The sequence below is a fragment of the Rhynchophorus ferrugineus genome, unplaced genomic scaffold (assembly GCF_030347505.1).
Source record: "Rhynchophorus ferrugineus isolate W39M unplaced genomic scaffold, kcgeb_rfMv2 rfM6, whole genome shotgun sequence".
Taxonomy (NCBI): Eukaryota; Metazoa; Arthropoda; class Insecta; order Coleoptera; family Curculionidae; genus Rhynchophorus; species Rhynchophorus ferrugineus.
Window position 1 is genome coordinate 42496550 of NW_027472585.1, and position 27866 is coordinate 42524415.

Here is a 27866-nt window from a genome sequence, read left to right on the forward strand (position 1 = left end):
CTACGAGTTTAAAAGGGATTTAACGTTTTTATAAGCTGAATTTGGCAATAGGTTCGACTATGTTGATGGCGTGCATTAGCTGGTTATTGGGGGAATTATAGGTTATATTTAGGAAGGTTAGTAGACGACGCCACCTATATGCGGGACCTGAGACTTATTGGGTGATGTATTGGAAAAATTAAAACAAAAAAGAGAACGTTAACTATTTATTATCACATAATCAATTTGCTTAATACTCTCTTATTATTATTACCACCAAAAACTAACAGAAAAACTCTTATCTAAAGCTGTGACATGATGCCACCATTTAACAGGAATGAACAGCATATCACCAGGTTCTAGTAAACATTTGTACAATTTGGCCTTTTTGAAGTTTTCAAACTTCGCATGATCTGGATTTAGAGGATCTACCTGTGCTGTATTTGATAACATTGTTTCTTCATGTGGATATAAATTTTCTGTGTCTCTAGGTGAGTACAGAAGTAGCTGCTTTACCCCAAAAACCTATAAAATGAAAACGAAATGTTGTAATGATATATTTCCAGCTATAAATTATAAAAAAGACCTGGGCTAGTATATTATTTTTGGGATCTTGATGTAAAGGTGAAACTGTTCCTTTAGGGCCAAACCAAGCATTGATATCTGGTTCAGTTGCATCCCCATTGTTTAATGAACAGCAGCAATATTCTGGTATTCTTATATCATCTTTCAATTCTGAAATCTACACAATTTTTAAATTAACAATGTATAAAATTATTAGAATGGTCACTCGCTACCTGGTTAAACAAATTATGTTGTGCTAAATACCCAATGTCTCCACTGTCAGATATGAAATATTTGCTAATGAATTCTCGCATTGTCATTAGTTTTTGGGACCAATTTTCATCTGCATAATTGGAACCTATCTCAACTGGCACAGTGCGAGTGCCTGCTAAATCGAGAAAGTAATGAAGGTTTGACCATTTATTAACAGCAGGCCAGTGTGTCATACAACCTGTGATAGAAAAATATAATATAGCTAATATTAACACAATAATGAGTTTATAAGTTTTTGAAACATCAATTTATATCGAACTGTAATCAGACCTTTTAATTTAACTGGAATCTGAAGTTCAAAATACAGATTATGAAATGTTTCTAGTGATGGAATGTTTTCTTCCTCAATTATTTCACCTGCTAATTTATTAAATAAATCTTTTTCATTTTGAATATCATTTGAATGTTTTAAGTAAAAAGATACAGTTTGCTTGCTCTCTACATTTCTTAATTTTAAGTGCAAATACTTGGCACATTCAGCTAACAGTTCCCGATTTTCTTCCAATGGTGCTCCTAATAATAGACCTAAATCAGCACTTTTAATACATTCTTTAAATACTTCAACAGTAACATCATTTTCGCAATCCTGAATCAAAAGTATTATTTTTATAAAAGATGCAATAGTAAAATTATGCCTTATTTCCAAAGGCACTTCACTCCAATGACCTAAAAATATTACTATTAGTTTATTTTAATTATACTAATATTTATTTATAATTTACCTGTATTTAGTTCGTCATGTAAATAATCCAATACAGTATTAATTTCAAATATAGGCAATTCAGTTTTAAAATTTTCAAATATACATTGTTCAAAACAATTCAGTAATGTAATAAAAACTTCTGAATTTAGTGAGTTTTCTTTAATTGTTATAGATTTTGGAAACTTTTCCAGAAGTTGTTTAATAACTATACTTTTATTGTTATCCATAATTTGAATACATTCCAGAAACAAAATTTACACGTATATATGGTCATCTAATTAAGAGAATTATTATTTTGGTATTGACAGTTTGTATTTGAGCGGTCACATAACCTTCAATCTCAAAATAAAAGTATATTACGGAAGACTAAAACGGCAAATATATGCTAATCGTACGGTGAAATTAAATAATTTTACTGTTAATTCTTATTTTAACGCACAGGTACAAAGTTAACGGTTATATGCATAAATACAAACTGGATAGGTATACGTCATATCAGGCCATGCTTAGTCTACCACTAGTAAACAGAAAAATAATCAGGCGGTTTTGATTCGTACGCTGTTTAGAAATAACCCCAAATACATCCTCATTGCAAGTTTGTAAGTGATAGATATAAAAACGTACGTGAAAAACGTATTATGCTGTCTTTTTTATTTTAGATGTTGACAAAATAGTGTGGTGTCATAAAATGTGATGTGATATACTTAAATGAAGGAAAGCTCATTCTAGATATAAATAATAAGGTAAGAATAAAAAGGTACAAGCATAATTTTTATTCTAAAATTTACAGCGTCGTGCTACTAGTTGAAATACAGTATAAAAATATTAAATCAACATCTTTACACTTGTATAATTGACATTTTCATTATAGAGAAACATTATATGAAAAACAATAAGGATTATTTTAATTAATATGTATGTAATTTGTATATAACAAGTTTGAAGTTATAATTTTATACTAAAACCAAGTAAAATTATACTTATAGAAATACTTATTGATATGTGGTACAAAAACACATGTTACATGTGGATTCTATAGTTATCCTGTTACATTTGTCTTAATGCTAAGCCTATTATATTGCTTAGCGTTATTAAAAGAACATACATTTAGTTATTTTGAATAAATTTAGAGCATAAACAACATAAAACACTATATAGCCAATAAAATTAATTATATTTTTATTAAATAAATACTAATTAATAACTAAGTTCTTTAGCATGTAGCATCAGACCTAAAATAAAAAACTGGACAATAAACAGATTCCTCTTACAGTAAACCAGTTCAAATTGACTCCAATTGAGACATTTTATTTAACTGGAATTCAGAAAATGTCAATAAGTTGAGTAATACATTATAAATAAAGTTTGCTGTTATTTCTGTAAAAAGGCACAGTTAAATGCATTGCAAGTACAACAGATTATTAACTAAACTTGTATCATAAATATTGTACAATTCAATATCTCTATCATATATGATATTTAATTCATTACCTTACGTGTATTTTGCCATGCCCTGACGTAATATTTCAAGGACTTTTTAAAAAAAATTATCTATGCTATCATCAATATCGAATTAAAACAAATAATTTTAGGTCGATTTATTACATTATACGAATTTTAAATTTGTGGTAAATGAGTATATGACTGACTAATTAAAAGCAAATTCCTTGGAAACACTGTAAAACAATCACCTGATTCGTTGAAAGTCTCTTAATGATTTGTTAAATAATGAATATGTTGTTAGATTAAATTAAAATGCTGTGATTATTTGTTATCTAATCTGAGCTAATATCGATAAATATAAGACTATTTATATAAAATATCATTGAGTCTAATGGTAACCTTAGGGCAATATGCTTGTTTGTCATTTTGATTGATCCAAACATTTGTATATAGCAACTGAGGTATAAACTTTTTTTAGTATGATTAAATTTGCTATATATACAGAAATAAATAGAAAAAATGATAATATTATGGTATTATATGTATATCCAACTAAAAATAGTTTTACGATGTTTACTGATTGTTATTATACTCTATTTAAATAAGGTTCCTTGTTTAATCCTTGTTACTACTGAAATTTATGCTTTCAAGCCGATGATGTTCAGTATTAAAACAGTCATATCACATTAACAATAATTTGGAATGATTTAAATATAATCAAATATTAAATTTAATCCATAGTTTTAAGAAAGAAAATATTTATGTCAGGTAAAATTTTAGTATAATTTCCTATAATTAGTTTTGTATTTTAGTTAAATACTCTTAAAATATACATATGAAACAATCAAAATACCTTTGAGTTCAAAGTTGCTTGTTACATTACAATGTTTACTGATTGATATTATACTGTATTTAAATAAGGTTCCTTGTTGTTTAATCCTTGTTACTACTGAAATTTATGATTTTAAGCTGATAATGTCCAGCATTAAAACAGTCATATCACATTAACAATAATCTGGAATGATTTGAATATAATCAAATATTAAATTTAATCCATAGTTTAAGAAAGAAAATATTGATCTCAGGTAAAATTTTAGTATAATTTCCTATAATTTTATAATTAGTTTTGTTTTTTATTTAAATATTCTTAAAATATACATACGAAACAATCAAAATACCTTTGAGTTCAGAGTTGCTTGTTATATTATTTATATGCCTGTTAGCATCCATTGTGTGTAAACATTGATTATTTACATTATAAAGTGTATAACAGCGTTGTCATTACATACATTTGCGCCTGTTTATATATAATCCTGGTTAATACTAGTTCTGTTGCAGCTTAAAAAACAACTGTCTTCTGTCAGAAATTGAGACTTCCCAACTGAGAGCACAATTTCGTAATGAGTAATTTTAAACCCCGATTCCTAAAACCGTCAGACACTTTGAGCTTCCTAGACAGAGACAATTCATCTATCGAACAAACGAATTTTATTTATAACAAACATATATCGCAGTCGATCCAAACGCAAAGGCAGCGACTACCGATTTTCAACAACAGAAACCACATTCTCTATTTGCTGGAGAAATATCAGACGGTCGTTTTAGTCGGCGAGACTGGCTGTGGTAAAAGCACCCAGATACCTCAGGTAAGTCCCGTATATTTTTTCGCAAAAAATTATCGACTTTCAAAACCATATCAACTAAATTTCAAATTTAACCGTTATTTGAATTGTCATCTTAAAATATCTTGTCAAATACAGTGACTTGATGCCACGGATTAGGTTAATTTTATCTTTTATTTAATATTTGTTTTGGAGTCTAGAATCAAGTGTTCGGAACAAAAAGCGTTTGTTTTATTTCCGATTGTGCCAAGTTTCATAAAAAATTCACCTGTTGCGTAATTATAAATAGGAAGTTTGTCTTTATCTTATAATGACCTCGAGATTAAGTATTAATTAATTATTTGAAGTATTTGAATTGTAAAATTTATTTAAAATACACATGTAATTTGCGTATTTTATAAAGTTCTGCTTAGATATAAGTTAATCGTTCATGGAATAATTATAAGCGACTTACGCCTATTTTTTTGCGTTTTAAATTACCTAAATTGTAATCCGGTTTTTGTATTGCTTTTGTTAGATTATTATCGGTTTGAAAATATATACTTAGAAATAATTTTTGGCCAATACACGAATATATTAAATATCAAATCAAATTTTTTACTATAATTTTTATGCATTTTTTCCAAAACCTTCTTCTGTTTATTATTTCCAATATTAAGGTAACACAAATGTTATCGTTTCATTATGAATATTATGTCCATTAAAGTGATGTGTTTGTGTCCATTCCAAGGGTTAATTACCAAGTCCAATGAACTTGGGCATAAAAAAATGACATAAAAATTATGATGTTAATGATATGGGAGATAAATAATTTTTTTTGGGTGACTATTTTTTGAGGATCTGTTTGTATGAAATAGAAAGTTCCAATTATTTATCGATATCTAATTAATTTCAATACAATATCAATTATTGTAAGGCGAAAGACTTAAATATAACCGTATGATCGTTCTCTTCTCTCATAATTTAAAGGCGTCATATTAAGACTTCAGATATCACTATCTTCTTCTGACTTTCTTGACATTTTTCTGAATCAGTAGGTAGATAATTAAATTCTATATATTCGTACAATATCTTATTAACTCTGTCATGGCATAGGTGATTCAACTGCACTCTTCTACCATCTTTACCACGGCATTATTTTCGAAGTTAACCAGGTAAACTATATAGTATGGCATTAAATTTAATTATATATAAATGTTTCTGTGACTACATTAATAATATTTTATTAGGCGGATATTGGAAATAAATCTGGGAGTGAAAGCTTATTTCCTGCTTGATATTTAAGGTCATGAAAATAATGGCTTCTTTAAGGAACTTCTTAGAAACACTTGTTTTGTATGTACAATATTTAAAAAGAGATGGTACATATATTTAGTTGATTTGAAACATGCGTCACAGCCTGTCGGGAATTATGGGAATTTGGTTAGGAAGTGACGTCTTATCCTGTATACAGCTCTAGAATGTTGGCATCTGCATTAGATGTTATTAGTGGGTACAGCATTGGAAGGAAGATACGATCAGGATTCAGAAAAACCGAAATTACTTTCTTGACAACATCTTTTCGTCTATTAAAAAAAATCCCGTTTCACAATAAAATTACCATATATTATCGAACATTAACTTTATCATTTTACACGTTTACATAAAATAAATAACATTTATTTATAGTCAGAATTTTATTACCCAATTTGGTTGTAAATTTGGGTTTTTATACAAATATCCGCTCCTGTTTATACGCATAATGGTATTATTTACCAGTAATAAACCGATTTAGGACTGTTAAAAAATAATCCAGGTTTTTAACGTTTGCATTTAAAATATCGACAATGTTCATGTCAAAAATACGGCACTATGAACGGCATCAATATGGCTAGATTATATGGAATTGTTTAAAACAAATATCGATGAAAATGTTCAATTATTATCGACAAAATCCTGGTGTTTTAGGTTCGTAACGTACTATGTTCATTAAGTTTTGTCGTTGAGTAAGAAGAAAACAACAGTATGGCCATATGGCCATTGGACATTTTCACAAATAATGGATCATCTTTCGTTCTATTAATAAAATTCCTAGTATTCTGAGTTCACGACGTACTAGGTTGTTCAATACATTTTGTCGATCACTAAGAAAAACAATTTGTTGCTAATACCTTTTCGTCAGATACAAATCGTTTTCCACAATATTATTTTTGTGATAGAGGAAAAAAGCTGAGGCGGAACTGAATCTGGAGAATATAGTGGATGTTGCAAAAATTCGTACTTTAATTCGCTGGTTGTGGCAATACTTTTTGGAGCTGTGTAGAAAGTGTATTGCCCTGGTAAAAAAAATATGTTTTCCTTCAACAAAGCAGATTTTTTCTCACAAATTTTATATCGAACTGGTTCAAAAGATGACAATAATCATTTTGAGTTTATTGTCTGTTATATTAAAAAGAACCGATGTTATCTTGTATGGTTTGATTGGGTCCATAAACTGGGGCAATTTTTTATTTCCATATAATTGGAAAGACAACAAAATCAGAAATGATTGTCTTTTTATATACGTACGTTATTTACAAAGATATTGAATTGATAACGGAAATTTTACTTCGACAAAATGTTAGTTCAAAAAAACACGGATTACATTTCCAACGAAATCAATTAACCACTAATTTGTGATGTATTTGTTTTAGGTGATAACTCAAGCGATCCCTTGCCTTTCCATTAGTTAAGTTAACTTTATATTGTAGGATTTGTATAAATTAAAGAACTAAATCAAACTGTATATATAAATATATTTAGAGAGCAAGAGAGTTTTGATGTTTTGCTGTGTATTTGTGGTGGCTATTGTTTAAGAAAAAAAAAAGTTAAAAGACTGACAAGCCGTCCACGAATTGTCTTCGTGGCGCTGATTCGTGTATAAACTAATAGAGCAATATACCTGTTTGCTTTTTTAAAAATAGAATCTCATACTGTTAGAGGGGGGCAAAATGGTGGGACCTTCGTCTCAGATCAGTAAGATCCTTTTAACCTTGTTGGTGTTGGTTTTGTTTTATTATGCCTTCATGGATTTCAATGTATATATCCGTATAAAAAATTATCCGATCAGTAGATTGGTGGAGCACACTAACGTCACCGCGGTGAAGTACGAGGACGTCACCTGGGTGAAGTGTTTGATTAATCCCCTCTGCGAGGTCACGGTCAAGGCGGTTCTGCTGGATCACACCAATTATTACTTGTTCGCCCCTTTGGTGACCATCGTGGATACTTACATCTTTAATATTTCCTCGATATCGTTCATTACCCCTAACGCCATCAGTTTCTTTCATGTTCTAGTCGCCATAGTCAGCGCATACGCGGTGTCCAGCGGTAATTTAGCCTACAGGCGTGTAGGGGTGGTCCTATTCGAGTTACGGACTTGGTTGGACGACCTGGACGGGCACGTGGCTAGGGTACGGAAACATATCAAAGGCGAACGTTCGGAGATCGGTACGACGGGCTACTACGTGGACGGGATCTGCGACGCCATGGGTTGTACGGCCCTGATTATCGGGATCTTGATCTTCTTCAAGAACAACCCCCCTCGCAGGGGATACATGCAAATCCCCACGACCAACGACGAAAGCAACTACTGCGGCAAGATCGCCATGAAGAAGGTGTTCAAGAAGATGGCCTGTTTCACGTTACAGCTCATCATTAGCTCGTCCGCCTGGAACCGGTACATCGCCCTGTACCAGGATCTGCTCGAGAGGGACGACGTCACCCCCGTCCAGTTCGACAACCAGATCCTGGTGATGACCAGCTCGTTCTTCTATTTCGTGTGCTGGCTGTGGCGTCTGGTCAACATCCACAACATGCTGCATTGTCTGCTGCTGGCCATCTTCTGCGATCGGCTGTGGGAGTTTCTCTGCTACGTGCAGTTCTGGGGATTCGGCCTATTGTTCAGCGTGGCGTGCGTCAGCGAGATCCACTTCGGCGATGTGAAGAATCTGATTTTCGATAAGTTGTCGGGTATGGACGAGGGGAATGCGCTGGGCACGTAACAGGGCGTTTCATTCGGAGAAACCGATCGTAGAATATGAACTAGGGCAGGGATTCTTTGGTGGAACTGCTTTGTCAAGAGCGTGTTGATGCGACATTTGATTGGTTCGTGAGAATAGATGTAGAAGTCATGACAAGACGCGTTATTATGAAATAAAAGAGTTGGAGGTTGATAAAGTGGAGGTCTCAAAAAATGGCCTCGTGACTTCGGCCTTCCTAGTAATCTGAAACCAAAAACAAGTACCCCTGGCGTAGAAAGTAATTATTTTGGTCTAAATACAATTCTTCCAATAAAACAGCCAATGCATGTCATCAAAATTTATAATGCAACGTTGCCGCACCAAATTTAAGTTTTCGTTTATTTTGACTTTTGTTAACAAAATATTAAAGTAAATGAAATAATAAAACAAAAATAACGTTATTAAACATTCTTTATTAACATTGCACTACATCTAATTCATATTTATTGAAGGATTTAAGCTACAGTTAATTAAACAACCACAATAGTTTGTAGGTTAGAGTTGTTTTGTTATATTTATATTGATATATGACAACGGTGTCGACCACTAGTAACACAAATCGAATTTTATAGGCCGATTTGGTTACATGTTCGGACGCATCAGACTTCATTCTGTCTCTTTTTAACTAGAGTAATGGTAATTAGTAAAATGAGTAAGACAAATGCCCTGAGTTTTAGAGGGATTTTATGTTTTTATAAACTGAATTTGGCATTACATTCGACGGTGTTGATGACGTGCATTTGTTGTTTTGATTGAAGGACTATAGTTTTACTTTTTACGCCGAATTTCAAGTAAGTCGGTTCAGCAGAACTTGAGATGTAATTTTAACCGTCTCGAAAAAAAAATAGTTTCGAGAAAAACGCGTTTAATGTTTCGGCTAAAGTTATACGAAGTCTGATCTTCACAATGGTACTTAATCTTACATTTTTTTTTAATCTGCTACTCAAATATTAGGCCTTCATCTAGTTCAAAAACAGCATTTTCTGCAACTTATTTATTTTTAAACGAGATATTCTGATCTCTTCTAAAGCGTTAGAAGCTCGTATTATTATTCTCGTAAGAGTCATTTTTAAAATGGGATTAAAGCTTTTATTGCAAAATGCAAATTGCTATAAAACTTGCGATTTCAATCGTGCTAGTTCCATCATGTATATGTTTTGATGCGAGAAACCATGTTAAGGCATACAGAAATTTCTCGAAAATAATTTATATTTTGGAAAATCCTCTTAAGGATACTTTTAAAACGGATTAAACTTTGAACATATGATAAAAAAAATCAGTTTTTTCACGTTTCTAGACTAGAATGCCCCCTTGAGTCATCACCTAGATGATTTTTTTACACTAAAACCATAGTTTTGAACTTTCTTTGATTAGGTCTGAGAAATAGTTCGTGGCATTTTTTAGTTAACTAGTTTTCATAGTGTGAAAATTAAGTTATTTAAGCCAAATATAATGCGGTTTGTAGTAGAAAATCTGGTCGTTCTAAAGAGGAACAAATGCCATGTTTGGATTGTACCGCAGTGACTCAGTGACTATTTCCAGTCTCAGTATACCCCCATCAGCTTTCTATTAGCTCAATTCCGGAGGAGGCTAGACATCAAACAAAGATAATGTGAAATTGGCATGATTCCTCGGGATCATAAGTGTTTAAAATTGTATATCAACTTGATATATAATTTGTATAGCAATTGACCTTGAAGTCATTGCCCACTTGCTTAGTAGACAGTAAAGGTTACATGGATAGCTGGAATAATCAATGTGATTCAAATAACCCTAACTAATTTTTTCCCAACAGTCAGCTGAATAACATTATCATATTGGGGGTACAACCATATATATGTAGGGTATATTGTCCACAGCAGGCCTCTACTTTTTTCCATATTACTGTTCACGTCTGAGTATCATGTCTAAAGAAAATATTCCGTTGAGATTCTTCTTCGAATTTTTGACCTTAGTGTCATTGCGTACTTTCTTACGAAAGGGTAAAAAACGTTATATGTTATATGACTCAAATAACCCTAACCAATTTTTTTTCTAGCCAAATGAATAACATATCTGATTATAATATTGGGAGTACAACTAAACCTTCCTCTTTTTTGCCTTCTAATTGCCTTGTTCAAAATATTACCCATCGTTGGACACATTTTTTATTTTGTTTAACTTTTTTTCTTTCTTTATCTTTTTTTTTTCCTCTATAAAACCAACTTCTTGTTACGTCTGGATACCATGTCTAAAGAATGTTTCGCTGAGGCTCTCATATGAAGTCCTGCTCAGGTATGATCATGAATCATCCCTAGGAACTGTGTCTAGTGAATACAAAGGCCATATATTTTCCTTCAATGCTTTCCTTAGTATCATCAATTGTGTTCCAGAGTTCCAATAATACATGACATCAAGCTAACTTCAGATACTGTCTGTGTTCTCAGTTTCAGTTCATATAGAACCCAATTTCCTCGTTGGTCAAGCATTTTGAGTGGTTCTAAATGATCTGGTACGTATTGCTGAGCCATCATTCATCTGAGAGTTTCATTTTGGTCTTCCATATTCAAGTTTTCATACCCTTTCGTCTTTTTGCTATATTATTTACCTTTTTTAAACTTTTGAAACTACTCACCACAACTTCATGGATGGAATTTGAGACTTTTTCACACACAAAATATCTGATGCTGGTACAGACAGATGTACATGAATTTTACTTGCCTCAGATAATTTTAACCAGATCTGATTGGTTCTACAAGATTTCATGATTATTTTACACACATGCTATTTGAACGAATCATTCAAATGTCGCAAATATCCAAGGTAGTACCAGTATAGCTGGACCGATACAAAACGCCTATAAAGTTGAACCTCCGTATTATTCTCTATGAAACCAACGTAACAAGTCGGACCTCTCCATCTAACTGTCACGTAGATTTTTGAATTTTTTTATGCGAAACAAAACTATTTTATGAGTATTTACGTAGCATATACATCAACATTTTATTTATACATGATATACCATAAAGAAATCCTATTGGGAACTTATTGAGATGAATGCTGGTATAATTTCAAGCGTGTTTGTTTTTCAGTTATACTATAATATTTGTGTTAGAACAGGTTCTATTTTAAGCCACTTTAGCAGAGTACTTCACTATATGATATGGGTTTATACTTAGTTGTTTAGAGCTAGTTTCGTTCTGTACTTGAAAGCAGACGCATGTATATTGTTTGACGTTTTAGATCAAAACTATTTCTTTTGGTTTGCAATTTAAAAGGTACGCCTTCATTGGTGCTTGTATCAAACTCTACAGTAACATTATTATTATCAGAAATGTAGTTAATTTGTGACATTATTGGTTTCAATAAATGTAAATGAGTGTGGCCTTGATAAATGACGCCCTTATTGTTTTCTCTACACTATCTACTTAAATGTTAGTTATTAATTATGTGACCCCATATTTTTTTTTCCAAATTTAATGTTATAAGATAATTAAGCTATGGTAAAACAGTCAATGCGCGTCATCAAAACATACAACGTCGCAATGTTGCCGCATCAACTTAAAATTTTGGTTTGTGTTTTATCACCTCTAATTTTTATCACTAATCTTTTAAAGAATTTCGTAGACATTTGACAACAGTGTCGACCAACAGTACCAACGCAAATCAAGTTTTATAGAGTGATTCGGTTACATGTTCCGATGCATCGGACAACATTATGTCTGTTTTTAAATATAATAAAACGAGAATGAAAAATACCGTCTGTTTTTAAAACGAATTTACAATCTGGGATGGGCAATACATTCGACATCCTGATGACGTAAGTTCACTACTATTTTGAATAGACTTTAAAAAGACATTAAATGAAAGGAAAAATCCGTCCCAAGTTTAAAATGAATTTTACATTTTTACCAATTGCATTTGGTAATATATTCAGCTCCATCTATGAAGATAATTGGCTGTTTTATTGGACGGACTATATACACAAATATATCATTGTAATAGCTGAAAAAATGTTGCATCAAAACATCAAATCATCAAGACATCTTTTCCATCCGAAATTTCATGAAATACAATTGAGTCTTTATTCCTGCATTTCTTAGTATCTTAAAATTTTATATAATACATACATTTACAGTTATAAAACGGTGTGGATAAAACATCTAGGGAGCTAATAAAGTAATAAAAATAGAGCAAATATTCATTCGTATGTTCTATTTTCAATAAAGTTGCGGAATGTTACATCAATATAGACGTACCTTAATACTTTTTTCGGCATTTTTTAACAATTAATATAAATATGCGTACACAGTACTTCAAGTGATGCCAAAAATATGTAAAATCATGGGATTTCGAATGCTCAATTAGAATATTGATTTCTCCAAATGCAATTTTGGGTTTTTGGATATCCCTTTTGTAACCGTATTTTGTATAACCCTTTTTCCAGACATCTGTAGTTATATTATCATTAAACAGTAAGCTGTCAAGCACACTGAAGTATAAATACTGATCAAGAAACATCGATTTTTATAGGAATCAGTCATTTCTAATATAAGGAATTGGTATAATATAATTTAAGGTCAGATTAGATTTTATAGAAAATAATGTAATTCGTATAAATGTAGTATACCGATAAAAATACTTAATATTTTATTAAAATAATAGTGTCTTATCTGTTATTGTTGTATTTCCGGTCATGGGATGATAAGAGATGTGTCATTTTACAGTTTCAGTTCGTTTAAAATAATCATAGGGCTATATTGTTCTTTTTTATAAATAATAATACGATGTACAAATAAGCAAAAAATATATTTTTCAGCGTAAATTTCAGTTTATTTTACCACTTTATACAAATACACAGCAGAACTAAAACCGTTCGACAACAAGCAGCTCTTGTCGAGTTGAAAATAATCTTGCCTACGTCATGTACTTGAAGTATGTTTTGTGTGTATGTGTTTTTTTAAGTAATAGCCATATATTTTCTTTTTTTTTTAATGGTTTTTCACTCTCGATTTCAAATTATTCGAAACTAGTCTATATATAAAGATGGTGCCTTCGATAAATATGTTTAAAAGTATTGTTTCTTGCTAGAGAGTATTAATTAACGTTCAGGTTACGAAACGAAGTCCAGTTGTTGACAATGGTTGTTGACAATTTTAGATTTCTATGATATAATTATATATGAACAGAATTCACCACTAAAGAAGTCAAGGGTTGTATTGATAAATGTTAAAAGCATCTTATTTTGTTCAGTTTATTGAATTGAATTTGTTCTTAAAAGGAAACTATTGTAAGGTTCATTGTAAGTACTATTTAATATTTATTTATCCTGAAGATATCTGTATATAAAATAATAATTTTAACCATAGTTGCCTAATAAGGTTTTTTTTTGTATTTTAAATGTTTTTTATGAACATTTTTTTTCTATTTTTATATTGGGAATAAGTGTAAAGTGTTATTGTTATATCTTTATTTATACTGACCGGTATAGAATCATTTTCTTTTGATGGTCTACTATTTTATCCGGGGTAATTGATGGCGATCTTATTTTAAATTTATTTTAAGTAAATTCAACTAGTCCAGTTTTTGCTAGTCACGTTTCTTTTTATACCCGTCAGTATACCTATATAATAAAGTTTATTTATTATTAGATAATGGTTTTTTGCTATGTTATCTTTAACAACACCTTATTGTTAGGTCAAACAAAATCATAAATATGTATATGTCTTTATGTGTGTTATATTGATAATGTTTTTGGCTCAATAAACGCTTTTGAAATAAATTTGGTTTTAATTATCCTGATGAAAATATATTTTCCGTACAAAATGTGACAATAATTGAAAGACGTACGAATAAACTCACAAAGTGATTGATATACATGCTTATGTTTCTGTTTTTATTTTCTGTGAAAAATACTCACTCGTTTTTTTTTTCAATTACATTTTGTTGAAGTGGATTTCTATGAATATCAATTCAGTGTTAGAAATGACATATGTGTCATTTCAAAAGCTTATTTTGTTGTCTTTCTACTCTATGGTTTTTTAGATATACTCACAAACAAATTTAAACATAAATAAACAAAGAACTTAGTCTTGCAAATATTGTCCATTGCTCTGAATCTGGTAGGGTTTTGGTCTCCGCATCGTAGGATGCGAATAAAATGTTGAGGCACTGACTACGCTCAGGAAGACAATACCCTCAATAGTAAACATGAATGAAGAAATAAAGAAAAACAGTTGTTAAATGCTGAAGATAAGCTGTGTTACAAGTGAATAAAAACGGTAGTCACATTGAACGAATTAATTTGCCATCCACAGTACAGTCCAGATCTTAGTCCCAGTGACTACTGGCTGTGTGCAGGCCTCGAAAGACTTCTACGGGGAAAGAGGTTTGGCTCAAATAAAAAAGCAGAAGGCTATATTGGAAGCAAAAACAAACCATTCTACAAAAAACGTATGAAAAAACTGGGGGAACACTATACAGAGTATAATTAGAAAACTATATTGATAAATAAAGTTGAATTTTGTCTAGTTGTTGTTTCATTAGTTAGGCTCGAGTTTTAATTAAATGTATATTATAGTCTACATATTTTTGCATCTAATTTTTATCATTTCTTTATAAATTTTTGGTGCATATAATCGTTAATATGATTGAAAAATGCTGCTCATTCTGATTATTACTTGTTTCGGCATATGAATCGTGACCTATCTGATCCGGCTTTACTGCTTATGAAGATACCAAAAAATGTGACAATTCGAAGATAGTCTTAAAGGATACAAGTTCTTTCCAGATGGAATCCATAAATTGCCTGAAAGATGGGAAAAAATGGCCCCTATCGATGAACGATACTTTGAATAAAATAAATTGTACTGAGTTCGCACAATAAAACCTCAAAATCCTTTAAAACTAATTTATAGTTCTAACTGAAAATTACTAGAATTAGTTTGACATAAATAGATCAAACAACTTGAAATATTAGTTTAACATAATTGAAAAAGTAGTTTTGATAAAAAGTCCTTAGTTTAGATAACAACTTTTTACATAAATATTCAACCATTGTAGGTACGAGGATCACTATTTATATTTCGGGAATTGGCAACACTGTTGTCATGTGAGTCCATCTGACGGTTCCATCATAAAGTTTGACCTTTTTGACGATATACGTACTCAGAATATTTTGTCGCATGGACGCTATTTGTTTATTTTATTTTTAGTCGAAAGTTTCGTCTCGGCAAAAAATGGAACTGAATCGTGAACATTTTCGACGTGGATTATCACAACAAGAGTGCATCAATAAACTTAATTTGACTTTTCACGATGAAGCTCCATCAAAAACCACGGTGTATCGCTGGTTTAGTGAATTCAATCGTAGTCGTAGTTCACTATCCGACGAGTTTCGTGAAGGTCGACCAAAATCGGCTGTTGTGCCAGAAAACATAGATGCTGTGTGCGAAATGATTAAGCCAGATCGTCATGTCACCTATTGTAAGATTGAGACATTCCTAATCATTAGTTTCACCAGCATATATGCGATTTTACATGAACACTTAGTTGTGCGAAAGTTATGTTCACGTTAGATCCCACACAATTTGACAATCGCTCAAAAAAAGGTTCGTGTCGATTGGTGCAAAGAAATGCTTAAAAAATTCAATCGCGGTGCTTCTAAAGACGTTCATAAAATCGTGACAGGTGACGAATCATGGATATATTCGTATGTGCCAGAAAGTAAGCAGCAGTCGACTGTATGGGTGTTCCAAGATGAACGAAATCCAACAAAAGTTGTTCGCGCACGAAGCACTTCAAAGAAAGTGATGGCCTGTTGCTTCGGGAAAACTGGTCATATTGCAACAGTGCCTCTAGAGGATCGTATAACAATAAATTCTGATTGGTACACAACGATTTGTTTGCCAGAAGTCTTCGGTGAAATAAGGAAAACAAACAAGAGACGCCGGATTGTTCTTCATCATGACAATGCGACCTCTCAAACAAGAGACTATTTTGAAAGCATACCAAGAAGCTCCATTTCTATTTTGGATATCTTTCGAATCGTCTTCAAGACCTGTACAGTAATGTTCACTCAAAACATCGAATTGATGGGTCATATGCCGTACAGCCCTGATTTGGCACCCAATGACTTCTTTTTGTTCCCATCCGTGAAGAATAAACCACGTGGTCAACGATTTTCATCGCCCGAAGAAGGTATTGAAGCGTTCAAAAATCATGTTTTGAAGGTACCTCATTCGGAATGGAATAAATGCTTTGAAAATTGATTTAAGCGTATACAAAAGTGTATCGATCATCGTGGCGAGTACGTCGAAAATCAATTAAAATGTATTTGCAATCGAAATATAAATAGTGACCCTCATATTCCTAAAACATGATGAAATTATATATTGGTACAAGGTTTCAAGGAACATGATTATATTTTAAGAAAAACTTTGCTGAAAAAAAATTCGAAGTATTTCATAGGCAGCGTAGACTAAATAACGTAATATTTAGTTAGGCAACTTTTGTAAACAAGTAAAATCGCAAATATTGGATCTCAGTTAACCATAAAGAGAGACATCAGAGCTTGTTAATTAGTTTAAAGATGAATGTTTGATGCCATTTACGTTTTTATACTTTAAATTAAAGCAGTACATTTGGTGATATTCTATACAAACAAAAAAAAAACTAGTAAAAATTAAGATCATTTTGTTAAATATATACGTTTTACAATTACTTTTGTTTTATTTTTAAATTTGACTCACTCCTCTCACTAGACGCATTGTATATGTTCAGAATAATCAAACTTACATCCGGTTTTGTCATTTTCATAATTTCAAAGCCAGATGTTTTTGGGAATACTATCAAAATAAGACCAAACAATGACATCAATCTACCGACTGGAACCTTTCTCAATCGCAAATGTTTTTTTTTGTGCTCAAATCACACAATACCAATTCTGGCAAGTAAGAGAATGTTCCGCCATTTCAGAGTAGAGCTCAATAGTTTTAATTTAAATGCGACCTCCGAACCTGTGGTTCTAAAAATGTTACTTGGAATTTTTTTGGCGAATGACAAAAAATTATATATACGTTTCAGAATTATTATCAACGTATTAAACGATTCTGGTAAATTCTAACACGTTCTTCTTTTGATAAATCTATTATGAAAAATATATTACTTCTCAAACTGTTGTTTTTTTTCTTCAAAACTTTCTCAATGCTCATAAATAAAATATTGATCTTACTTCCAACGTACTATCCAATTTGTGCTTAAGAGCTAGGTGCAAACTCTTTGAAATACTATTCTATATAACAACTATGTAAAACCTTCTGTAAAATTCCCACAATTTTGAAAGCATATCAAGAAGCTCCATTTCTATTTTGGGTATCTTTCGAATCGTCTTCAAGACCTGTACAGTAATGTTTCATTTCATTTTTTGAAATAAAATTAATCGCCTCATTTGTATCAAACGACAAAAGATATTGAACAACCTATAATGTACTATATTTTACATTTTTGGAATCCCAAAAATTATGCACTAAGTTGAGAATATCGTTCTAGAATATATGAGCAAACTAGTGATTCATATCCAAATATTCATTCTATAACCACCACTTATACATTATTACACTCGAATACTACAACAGATTCGTATACATTCACTTTATTGAATCCAGGGTGGCGTGATTCTTTTAGTAAGCATTGGGGCAATGTTTCGCCTGATTCAGTCAGCGGATGCGCTGAAAAGGCGACATTTGATTGGTTAGTTTAAGTTGCTTATCTAACTTTTATCTATAACCATATCTAATTTTTATATATTTTATAACATCTAATTTTTAAAATTGATTTATTAAAATAAAATCCTACACAAACATAAATGAAAAATATCCATAATTCTGTTTATCACAGATAATTATGATCTTATTCCAATTAACCAATACATTTTCCCATATTTTAATTCTAATTCTTTCTTTTTTAACATCCTTCCAGCGAAGTTTTGCATCAAGATTCATTCTGAGATATTTAGAGTAGTTCAAAATTCAAAATTCACCGTTCAATGTTTCTCTAACGACATGATTGCCACATGTCTAGTTTTTCCGAAGAAACAGGCGATTATTTGCTTTCAAATGCTTTTGTTTGGGACAAATAAGCATAACTTTCACATTTCTCACCTGTGTAGGTGTTACGGAATAGAGTACATGTTATGCTTTTGATGAACCGCGATTATATTTCCTGACCATTTCTTTACATCAACTAACACGAGTATCTTTTTGAACTTTTGTCGCACAGCATTAATATTTTCCGGCATAACAACTGATTAGGGACGAGCTTCATCAACTTCGACCATAAGCAAGCTTATGGTATGATTAAAGTGTTTATGCCAACGTTTCACAGTAGCCTAAGAATCGCCAATAGTCGTAAAAAATTATTGTTTTCGTCGATCAAACGCACCCTAATGATACGTAATATTGTCATTGCTCAAAATATAAATACCAACCCTCCGTACACACCATTATTCACAATAAAACATCAGCGCCCATTCAAAATTAATTCACAATCCTTATCTTATCCTTAATCCTTAACTGATTAACTGATTTTTGCTTTTATTCCATGTTTGATTTTTGCGCAGTATTTGATCGAAGCAGAATGGCCGGCCCAAATAGGAATCTGCGAGCCAAGAAGAGTAGCTGCGATGTCATTAGCCAACCGGGTGGCTGATGAAATGGGGACACTGGTTCAAGGAGATCTGGTCGGGTATTCCGTTCAGTTTGATTCATGTCAGACCAAGCCGAAAATAAAGGTAATAAAAACAAACTATCATCGTTTTAAATTAAAAAAAAAACTCTTAGATTATGTTAACATTATACAATATTAGTGTTGGGAACTATCGACTATCGACTGTTTAGTAATTGACTACTTTTTACTATCGACTGTTGCAGTCGCTAGTACCGTACCTAAAATATTAACACATAAAATTAACTGCTCCAAGCAATTATCTCCGTCCTTTCCTCTCTCATAATTTATACATCAAAGAGTTCGTACATCTTCGTCTGACATCACGATCTGAACATAACAGTTGACCCGTGCATTCGATTGAAAATGGTATTTACTATTTCCAGTCGCTAAGTTTTTGACTATCGACTGTTTTGCGACTATCAACTGTTCTCAGTCGATAGTTCCCAACGCTATACAATATTAATAGAAGGAAATTTCTTAATATTTATTGGTGTAAATATTAAAAAATATCGAAATCTCATATATAAACTAAGAAAAAACATGGTTTCTATACCATTCTACTGTTTTTACTATTTTCTAAAGAGTAGAGGTTAGTGTAGTTTAGATATTTTCAAGAAAATCTATGTAAATTAACTGTAACATTAGGAGTATTCCTCGGTGTCACTAAACATCAGTAAAATTCACACAAGACAATGGAAATTTACAGCACCCTTGCACCTTCCTTGTAAATGCATCATGTATTGATTTAACTGCTTCATTCACTTCTCACCCAATTCCTCAAGCAAAATCAGCCAACTAGCTCGATTAAATTGGCAACATCACGTTAGCTACAAAGCTGAGCATATCGTACTTAAATTAACCAAATGTTATTCAACTTGGCCTAAAGTTAAAGAGAACCGTTATAGAGAATAGAATTACTAATTAATATATTACTAAGTACAGTAATATTATCAATAAATTACAAAAATATATAAAACAATTTAATAGAGAGAAATGCAGAATATAAGGGATCGATATTCCAATAAAACAACCAATGCACGTCATGGATGACGTCGAATAGACGGCCAAATGCAGTTTATAAAATTGTAAAATTCATTTTAAACTCGGAGCGGATTTTTTCTTCTCATTTTACCCTAGTTAAAAAGAGACAGGATGCTCTCTGATGCGTCGAAACACGGAATGATTCGGTTCATTCTATAAAATTCGATTGATATTGGTACTGTTGACAAATGTCTACAAAATTCTTCAAAACTTTAGCGATAATAATTAGAGGTTACAAACCGGCAAACGTAAACGAACATTCTAAGTTAATGCGGCAACATTGCGACGTGCTGACGTCATAAATGCCAACTCATAATGGCAGTTGTAACATTTCATTTAAATTATGTTTTCAGCAATTTTGAATTTGCTATAATATCACATTTGTATGTTTTACTATTCGACTTCATATTTTATTACTTTCTATTTATTTGTTTTTAATTTTTACTTTTACTTAAATATTCAGAAAAAAAGTCAAGGAAAGAAAAACAGGCTACTGCTCAACGATAATAATAACAAAGAATGATAAAACAAAGAGAGCTTTAAAAACATGTTTTCTCATATAAAAACCATATCAATAACACAGTCTCATAAAATAATGGAACTGCAACGATATTTGCACTGTTATCTTACCGCGACAAGTCACATACAGTTGTTAGATAACACATAACAATCATTACCGTGTTGTAAATAAGGTACTGCTTCGTGACACATTTTGTGCACTTTTGTGTCTGCATTCCATGTGAATGATTATTTGCAAAAGTAGTGCAAAAAATACAGTATAACATTTCCTTAATATAATATTTTATAATTTATCTACAGTATCACAGTATATTAGGGAAAACTTAATACAAATCCATATTATTTGAAGGTTTTATTCATTCATAACCGCTTCTATAATAAACTAATCGAAATACTTAATTGCGTTTTAATATAAGTCAAACAGCATTTGTGTGTTGTATGATATAACAATTAGCAAATTTCCAAATTCTTATAAATTGGTCAGAATATAAGTCGATAACCTTTTATAGTATACACCAGTTATTTATATCTGCTGGTTTTCTTAGTTTATTTATGATTAGGTTAGAAAGTTGCGCATGATACGAGGATCATTTAATAAGTTTTTTGATAATTGAAATGATATTGGTTGTCCGATGATAATTCACTTTACTCGATAATATTCTTTATTGGCCCGACTGAAGAAATCATAGTGAACAGAATCACTATTTTTTATAATTTACTTTACTTAACTTTTACAATTTAACATTAAGTAAACTATTGTAGTTATCTTTTGAAAACCTTTATTACAACATTCCCTATATGTAAATACAATTCATACAATCTGGCAACATTGCGAATTGAAGTATAGACTTTTTATATTTTGATGGTTGCGCCAATTCATTTTTTTCGAATTTTTAAGGCATAGCAAGTTTCACTGTTTATTTTTTCTTTCAGTATATGACCGAGGGTATTCTATTACGAGAAATGATGTCCGACCCGTTACTGAAGAGTTACTCGGCCATTATGATAGATGAAGTTCACGAACGCAGTCTTTACACGGATATAATAATGGGATTAATGAAAAAAATTATTAGGGTATGGTACGCTCTTCTATGTAATCCGATTAAGGTTACTAAATAAAATTCTTAATATAGGACGAAAAATATATGGAAGAAACAATATGTGCTTCATAATCATAACCAAAAGTCAAAAGTATTTTATATGATTTCTAAATTTCAAAATTAAATTGTAATATTGTATTCTATACTAAAATTATTAATAATCCGTTGTACATTTATAATCCTTAAATGCATACAAAAACGTTAAAACCAAAGTTTGACAACAATGTCAAAATTACCTAATCGTTAATCTCGGGTCTGACAGATAGGTGACACGTTCCAAACCTAACCTTCAAATGATAAGTGTCAATATTTCATGGCCATCTGGCGGTTAAAAAATAATATGCATTCTTATTGTTTTTTCTTTCTTTTTTCTCGCCTTCATTACGGTGATATCGTGTTAGTAAAACAATGTCCATTTGAGGCCATCAATAAGTATTTTCAATGCTATAAAATAATTTTCTTTTTTCTTACAACAAAGTATGAATATAATTATAAACTTATAGTTTAACTTCTTTATTACATTAATTGGTTACAGAAACGACCAGAACTAAGACTGATTATAGCTTCGGCAACTCTAGACGCCAAAATTATAAAGGATTTCTTCAATAATAATCTTACGGATGATCCTAAAAATGACACGTCTGTTATATTATCGATTGAAGGAAGACAATATCCTGTGGATATATTTTATGTAGCCGGTAAGATCATTCAATGATTGAATGATTCATTGATTATTCAATAAGTTCGTGGAACCCTATCTACTTGGCAACAATAATATTTTTGATTAACTTAATTTATCAAATTAAATTTCAATATTTGTAAGACATAAGGAAGTGTGTTTTATTTACTTAACAAAACGGCTCAATAAAATTTAGTCCTATAACTTTTTCTTTATAATTTACACTGGATTTTTCAATAATAATGTCTAATCGTATTTATTCCTTTTCGTTACAGAAAATATTTTATAGTCCGACCAACAAAATATCCAATGCACATCGAATATATTGGAATTTGCGAAATGGATTTTTACTTCTTTATTCTAGTTAAAAAGAGGTACAGGTGGGCCATGTTGCCAAATGTCTGAAAAATTCTTCAAGATATCTGATAATAATTTGTTATAAACCCGCAAACGTAAGTTGTTGCAACAAAAGTGCAAGTTGATGCGGCAATATTGCACGTGCTGACGTCATAAATTTTGATGACATGTATTGGTTGTATTATTGGACGGGCTACAGTTACATAATCTGCGGGTGTTCTTCAGCGCTTATATGCCAGCTGTCACTGCAATAATGTGTAAAGTATCATGACAAGTACAATTTTTTATAACTATGAATATTTCCGCGAACTTATTGAGTAACCTAGTATAACTTCCACAAAAAATAAAGTTTGTTAAACGAATTTCAGAGCCTGTGCCATGCTATATACAGGCATCAGTGGACACAGTAATAAAAATAAATGCGTCGCAAGAGAAAGGAGATATCCTGGTGTTCTTGACAGGTCAGGAGGAGGTTGAACGGGCGGTGAGATTGTTAAACGAGCACGCTAACGACCTGGAAAAGAACAAAAAGAAGGAAAAAATCACCGTCCTGCCTCTGTACGGATCCCTACCATATAATCAACAATTAAAGGTATTTAGAAACGCGGAGGAGGGATACAGGAAAGTCGTCGTTGCCACTAACGTAGCCGAAACCTCAGTCACCATACCCGGAATTATACACGGTAAGTTTGAAAATCATAATGGCAAAACAAACATTGACTTATCGCATTTTATTTCAAGTTGAATAATGAAGCAAACAAATGTGACAAAAATGATTGTAGTGATAAGTGAAGTTACTGGAAAAAATATCTTGAGTTTCGAACTTAATGTAACGTATACATGTTACGAAAGGTGTGCCATTTAAAACAAAAACTTAATTTATTTTACAACTATGTAGGTGTGAGCGTAAATACTTTAGCTGTCACATCCCGAAACCAGCATAAACACCAAAACAAAATATCTTCAAAAAAAAATCTCACAAATCTAAAGTAGAATGCGAAGAAATCCTGAAATTTCCATTTTCGAATAACTCTAGACTGAATCCACGAATGACGCTATCATTTTCTGAAAAGTTCTTTCAAACGCGCTATTGTATGGCTTCATTGTATAAGTATTACTAGAGATAGGCTTTAAGGCCATCAATTAAGAAAAACCGAAATCTGGTTTATGGTTTACCTTATCAACTAAGCAAATAGAATTTTAAAAAATATAAGGAGGTATAACCCCTTAATATAAACTAATAAAGCAAGAAAGTATGATGAAAATGATAACAACTATAACTGAAGTTTTTGTAAAAAAATATCTTGACCTTCAAATTCAATCAATATTACTTCAAACCTAAACAAAACATGTATTCTAGGATTTCTTAGAAGGGACACAAAGAAAGAATTGCTATTTACACTTTTTCCTCGATAACGAGTTATTTGCGTGTTTTAAATTTGTCATGGACGTAAATAGTGCCAAAATCACTCAAGATTCTATATTGTATCGTTATCTTTCGATCTGTAGTTAGTCCAAATGGTTGTACGGAAACAATGCTTATTTATGTTCCAAAGTTAACTGCGACGTATTTTTCTTAGGCCTATGACTCTAGTGCCTGGCCTATTTATTTTTCTATATATACAGAATCTAATTCCGATCAATTTAAAATAATCAACACATTCAGTTATCGAGTTATTTTATCTGCGAAGTCTATTATTAGGTGTAATCGAAAATACATAAGAAGACAATCAAATATATTTTAAAAAATTCCTACCATACTAACCTTGGATATTAAACATGTTTTTGAAAAATACTCATTTTTTAACAAACGAATAACACTCAATATGTCTCGGGCTGACATATAGATGACGCCACCTCTTATTCTTTATAAACCTAACCTAGTAGTCCCAATCTTCAAAACAACACGGTTCAAATTTTATGATAATTTGAAGTTTATGATAATCGATGGTTTTAGTAAACCAATGTACCTTTTGCTGTGGTTTTGAAATTATTCTCTCATATCAAATCTAGCCAGAGGCTTGCTTGTTACAATGTCTCTTTTTATTAATTTTAATGTAACTAGTTCAGTTGCCATGTATTTGTATTAAGTTTATTTCATGTAGTTTGAAATGAAAAGTAGTGGTATGAAAAGTAAATAATAAATTGAGAGTTCAAGATTTCTATCTGTTTTTCATGTCTGTTTATATTTAAAATACCTGCTTTTTGACATTGACAACCACAATTGACACTGACAAATATTTAAATTAAGTTTTGAGATTTCCTATAAAAATAGGCAATGACATATTTACGAACAATCACCATAGTACGTGTAAATAATGGTTTTCTAACCCAGTTATTGACGTGAAAATAAAGTTTTTTATATTATTTAATTATTACATTGTTACTACTCGTTTCCGACTACTATTCTACTATATCAGTCTCTAGTGAAATAATGTTTATACATGCAATGCTGTATTTTTTTTATTATATGCACCTCACCACACAAGATCAGATGGTTTGATTCTTTCGAGTCTGTGTCCTATTCTGGTGGTATCCAAAAGCTGCAACACTTCAATATTCTCATGAGAATGGAGTCTTGACCTCATACCCTCATACCCCCTTGCAATTCTCTTGATTTCTTGACTGACTGTGGGTATCTGAAGGTCTCAATGTATTGACACATGCTCTTAAACAACTCCCTAAATAAGGACACAATATATTTATACACAATAAATGTATTTTCTTAACTATATAGTATAGTAGTATTAATAAATATATTTGTTACACTATGTAGTAAAATTGCTAATATTTAAATATTTCTTTTAGTTGTAGATTGTGGTTTTGTCAAAATGAGATGGTACAATAATGAAACCCACACTGATAGCTTAGTAGTGATGCCAGTTAGTAAATCATCTGCAGCTCAAAGAGCCGGTAGAGCTGGTCGTATGAGATCAGGCAAAGTTTACAGGTACTGGATTGTTTTTTTAACCTTCATGTTACTTTTTGTATTAAATATTTAAGAAACCCATGTTATACTAATTATTATTATAATTCTAGGCTGTATACTGAAGAATTTGCAAAAAAGTTAGCGGATAGCACTCCCCCGGAAATGATTAGACATAACTTGACGTACGTCGTGCTGCAGCTAAAAGCGATGGGAATCGATAACATACTTCATTTCAAATTTGTTGATCCACCTCCTACCGAGAATTTGCGCAACGCCTGCGAGATCCTTTATGCTTTAAACGCAATCGACATAAATTGCGAACTAACTAAGCCTCTTGGATTCCACATGGCTGAATTCGCCTTGGATCCTCTTTATTCGAAAATATTACTATCCTCGGGTACGCGTAACCAAATCATTAAATGCGACTACCGCCTCGAATCAAACTTTATTTTTAGGGGAATTTGGATGTTCACAAGAAATTCTCACCATCATATCCATGCTACAAGTAGAGACGGTTTTCTCCAAGCCCAGCACAGGGATGGGATCGATTAAAGCTCGAATACAGAAACGCCTCTTTGAGGTGGAAGAGGGTGACCTGATCACATATTTAAATGTGTTCAATGGTTTCATTCAAAGTGAGATGTCTCAAGGTATATGAAATACCAATTAATTCACACATATTCATTAATATACCCATATAAATGTATCAATTTGATATATTTGCGGCTATAATTTACAGGTTATTGCCATAAGAACTTTATTAACTACAAATGTATGAAACGAGTGGTACAAATTAGAGAGCGTTTGGAGAAGACGCTTAGGAATTATAACATTCCCATCACCTCCGCCATTAGTAAGTTATTTCTTGCGTTATGTAGTCTATTCAAAGGTTTTTTGTACATAAGTCATCAAGTTGTTTAAAGTATTGCCTACCGCAATTTGTAAATTCGTTTTAGAATCAGGCAGGATGTTCCTTCTCATTTTATTCTAGTTAAAAAGAGACATAATGCTGTCTGATTAGTTCAAACACGTAAACGAATGATCCTGTCAAAGTCGTCCAATTGTCAGACGTATGCAAAATTATTGAAAACAATAGTGATAAGAGGTTATAACTCTAACCTATATACTATTGTGGCTGTGTAAACCACAGTTGTTTTTAGATGTATTATAATGTTAAAATAAATTATATTTGATAACATTTTTATTCAATTATTTTATTTAGATTAGAATTTTGTTGTATGTCAAAGCCGAACTGAGCTAAAACTAAGAGTTAACGCGGCAACATTGCGACGTTTTGACGTCACAAATTTCGATGACGAGTATAAAAATTAACTTTGAATAGACTATAGTAAAATATTTTTTTAAATAATTATTTGTAGAATCTACAGAAGTTATTCGGAAATGTTTGGTTGCGGGACTATTTCCGAACGCAGCCTACTTGCACAGCACTAACGTATATAAAACTGTTCGTGGCGACGTTGAACTATATATTCATCCAGACAGTGTATTATACACGATTCAACAGCCTCAATGGTAAGTGATAACAAAACGTTAAGAAACACTCAATAATGCAATTAAAAATATTTTAGGGTGGTGTTTTGTGAAGTGGTACACAGTACAAAGCTTTATATGCGAGACCTCACAGTGATTAATAGCGAATGGTTACTCGAATTAGCTCCTCATTTTTACTATAAGACCACATCCATTGACTACTAAATTAATTATATTATTAAATAATTTTTTAAACATTCGACCATTTTTATTTATCTCCATTCAAACGTTAAGTATTAGTTCCTACCGCAATAAATTAATATGAATTATCACATTTGTCAGATTTATTACGTATTACGTAGTTCAATTACAGTTAAAATCATCTAACTCCTCTAATATACTAATATAACTTATACTGTGTT

The 27866-nt window shown here is 31.6% G+C and overlaps 2 protein-coding genes across 4 annotated transcripts; one reads left to right on the top strand and one right to left on the bottom strand.

Moving 5' to 3' along the window:
* Positions 1–193: 193 nt before the first annotated feature.
* JMJD5 (Jumonji domain containing 5) lies at positions 194–1871 on the bottom strand. Its single transcript, XM_076406790.1, has 5 exons — positions 1539–1871; positions 1087–1482; positions 777–994; positions 566–721; positions 194–504 (listed from the first exon to the last, which is right to left on the bottom strand). Exons 1-5 carry the CDS (start codon positions 1744–1746, stop codon positions 250–252), a joined length of 1233 nt encoding a protein of 410 aa, XP_076262905.1. The 5' UTR covers positions 1747–1871; the 3' UTR covers positions 194–249.
* LOC143197938 (putative ATP-dependent RNA helicase DHX35) lies at positions 1812–27701 on the top strand. 3 transcript variants are annotated; one of them, XM_076406785.1, is made up of 13 exons: positions 1812–2118; positions 2179–2262; positions 4301–4608; positions 19222–19392; positions 21822–21962; positions 22524–22686; positions 23393–23707; positions 25833–25974; positions 26064–26350; positions 26409–26603; positions 26693–26806; positions 27333–27486; positions 27543–27701. In XM_076406785.1, exons 3-13 carry the CDS (start codon positions 4363–4365, stop codon positions 27667–27669), a joined length of 2055 nt encoding a protein of 684 aa, XP_076262900.1. In that variant the 5' UTR covers positions 1812–2118; positions 2179–2262; positions 4301–4362; the 3' UTR covers positions 27670–27701. The 3 variants fall into 3 exon arrangements, with proteins under 3 accessions (XP_076262900.1, XP_076262902.1, XP_076262901.1); XM_076406787.1 differs by having other exon boundaries at positions 1873–2118; positions 2179–3637; positions 3957–4608; XM_076406786.1 differs by lacking the exon at positions 1812–2118 and having other exon boundaries at positions 2123–2262.
* Positions 27702–27866: the final 165 nt, after the last annotated feature.

Excerpts from the sequence above, each read along its gene's own strand:
- JMJD5 (XM_076406790.1), bottom strand. The coding sequence starts at position 1,746 with ATGGATAACAATAAAAGTATAGTTATTAAACAACTTCTGGAAAAGTTT. Across the intron at positions 995-1,086 it reads GATTCCAGTTAAATTAAAAG|GTTGTATGACACACTGGCCT; the intron begins GTCTGATTACAG and ends TTTCTATCACAG. Across the intron at positions 505-565 it reads AAAATAATATACTAGCCCAG|GTTTTTGGGGTAAAGCAGCT; the intron begins GTCTTTTTTATA and ends TTCATTTTATAG.
- LOC143197938 (XM_076406785.1), top strand. The coding sequence starts at position 4,363 with ATGAGTAATTTTAAACCCCGATTCCTAAAACCGTCAGACACTTTGAGC. Across the intron at positions 21,963-22,523 it reads TAATGAAAAAAATTATTAGG|AAACGACCAGAACTAAGACT; the intron begins GTATGGTACGCT and ends AATTGGTTACAG. Across the intron at positions 26,351-26,408 it reads GAAAATATTACTATCCTCGG|GGGAATTTGGATGTTCACAA; the intron begins GTACGCGTAACC and ends CTTTATTTTTAG.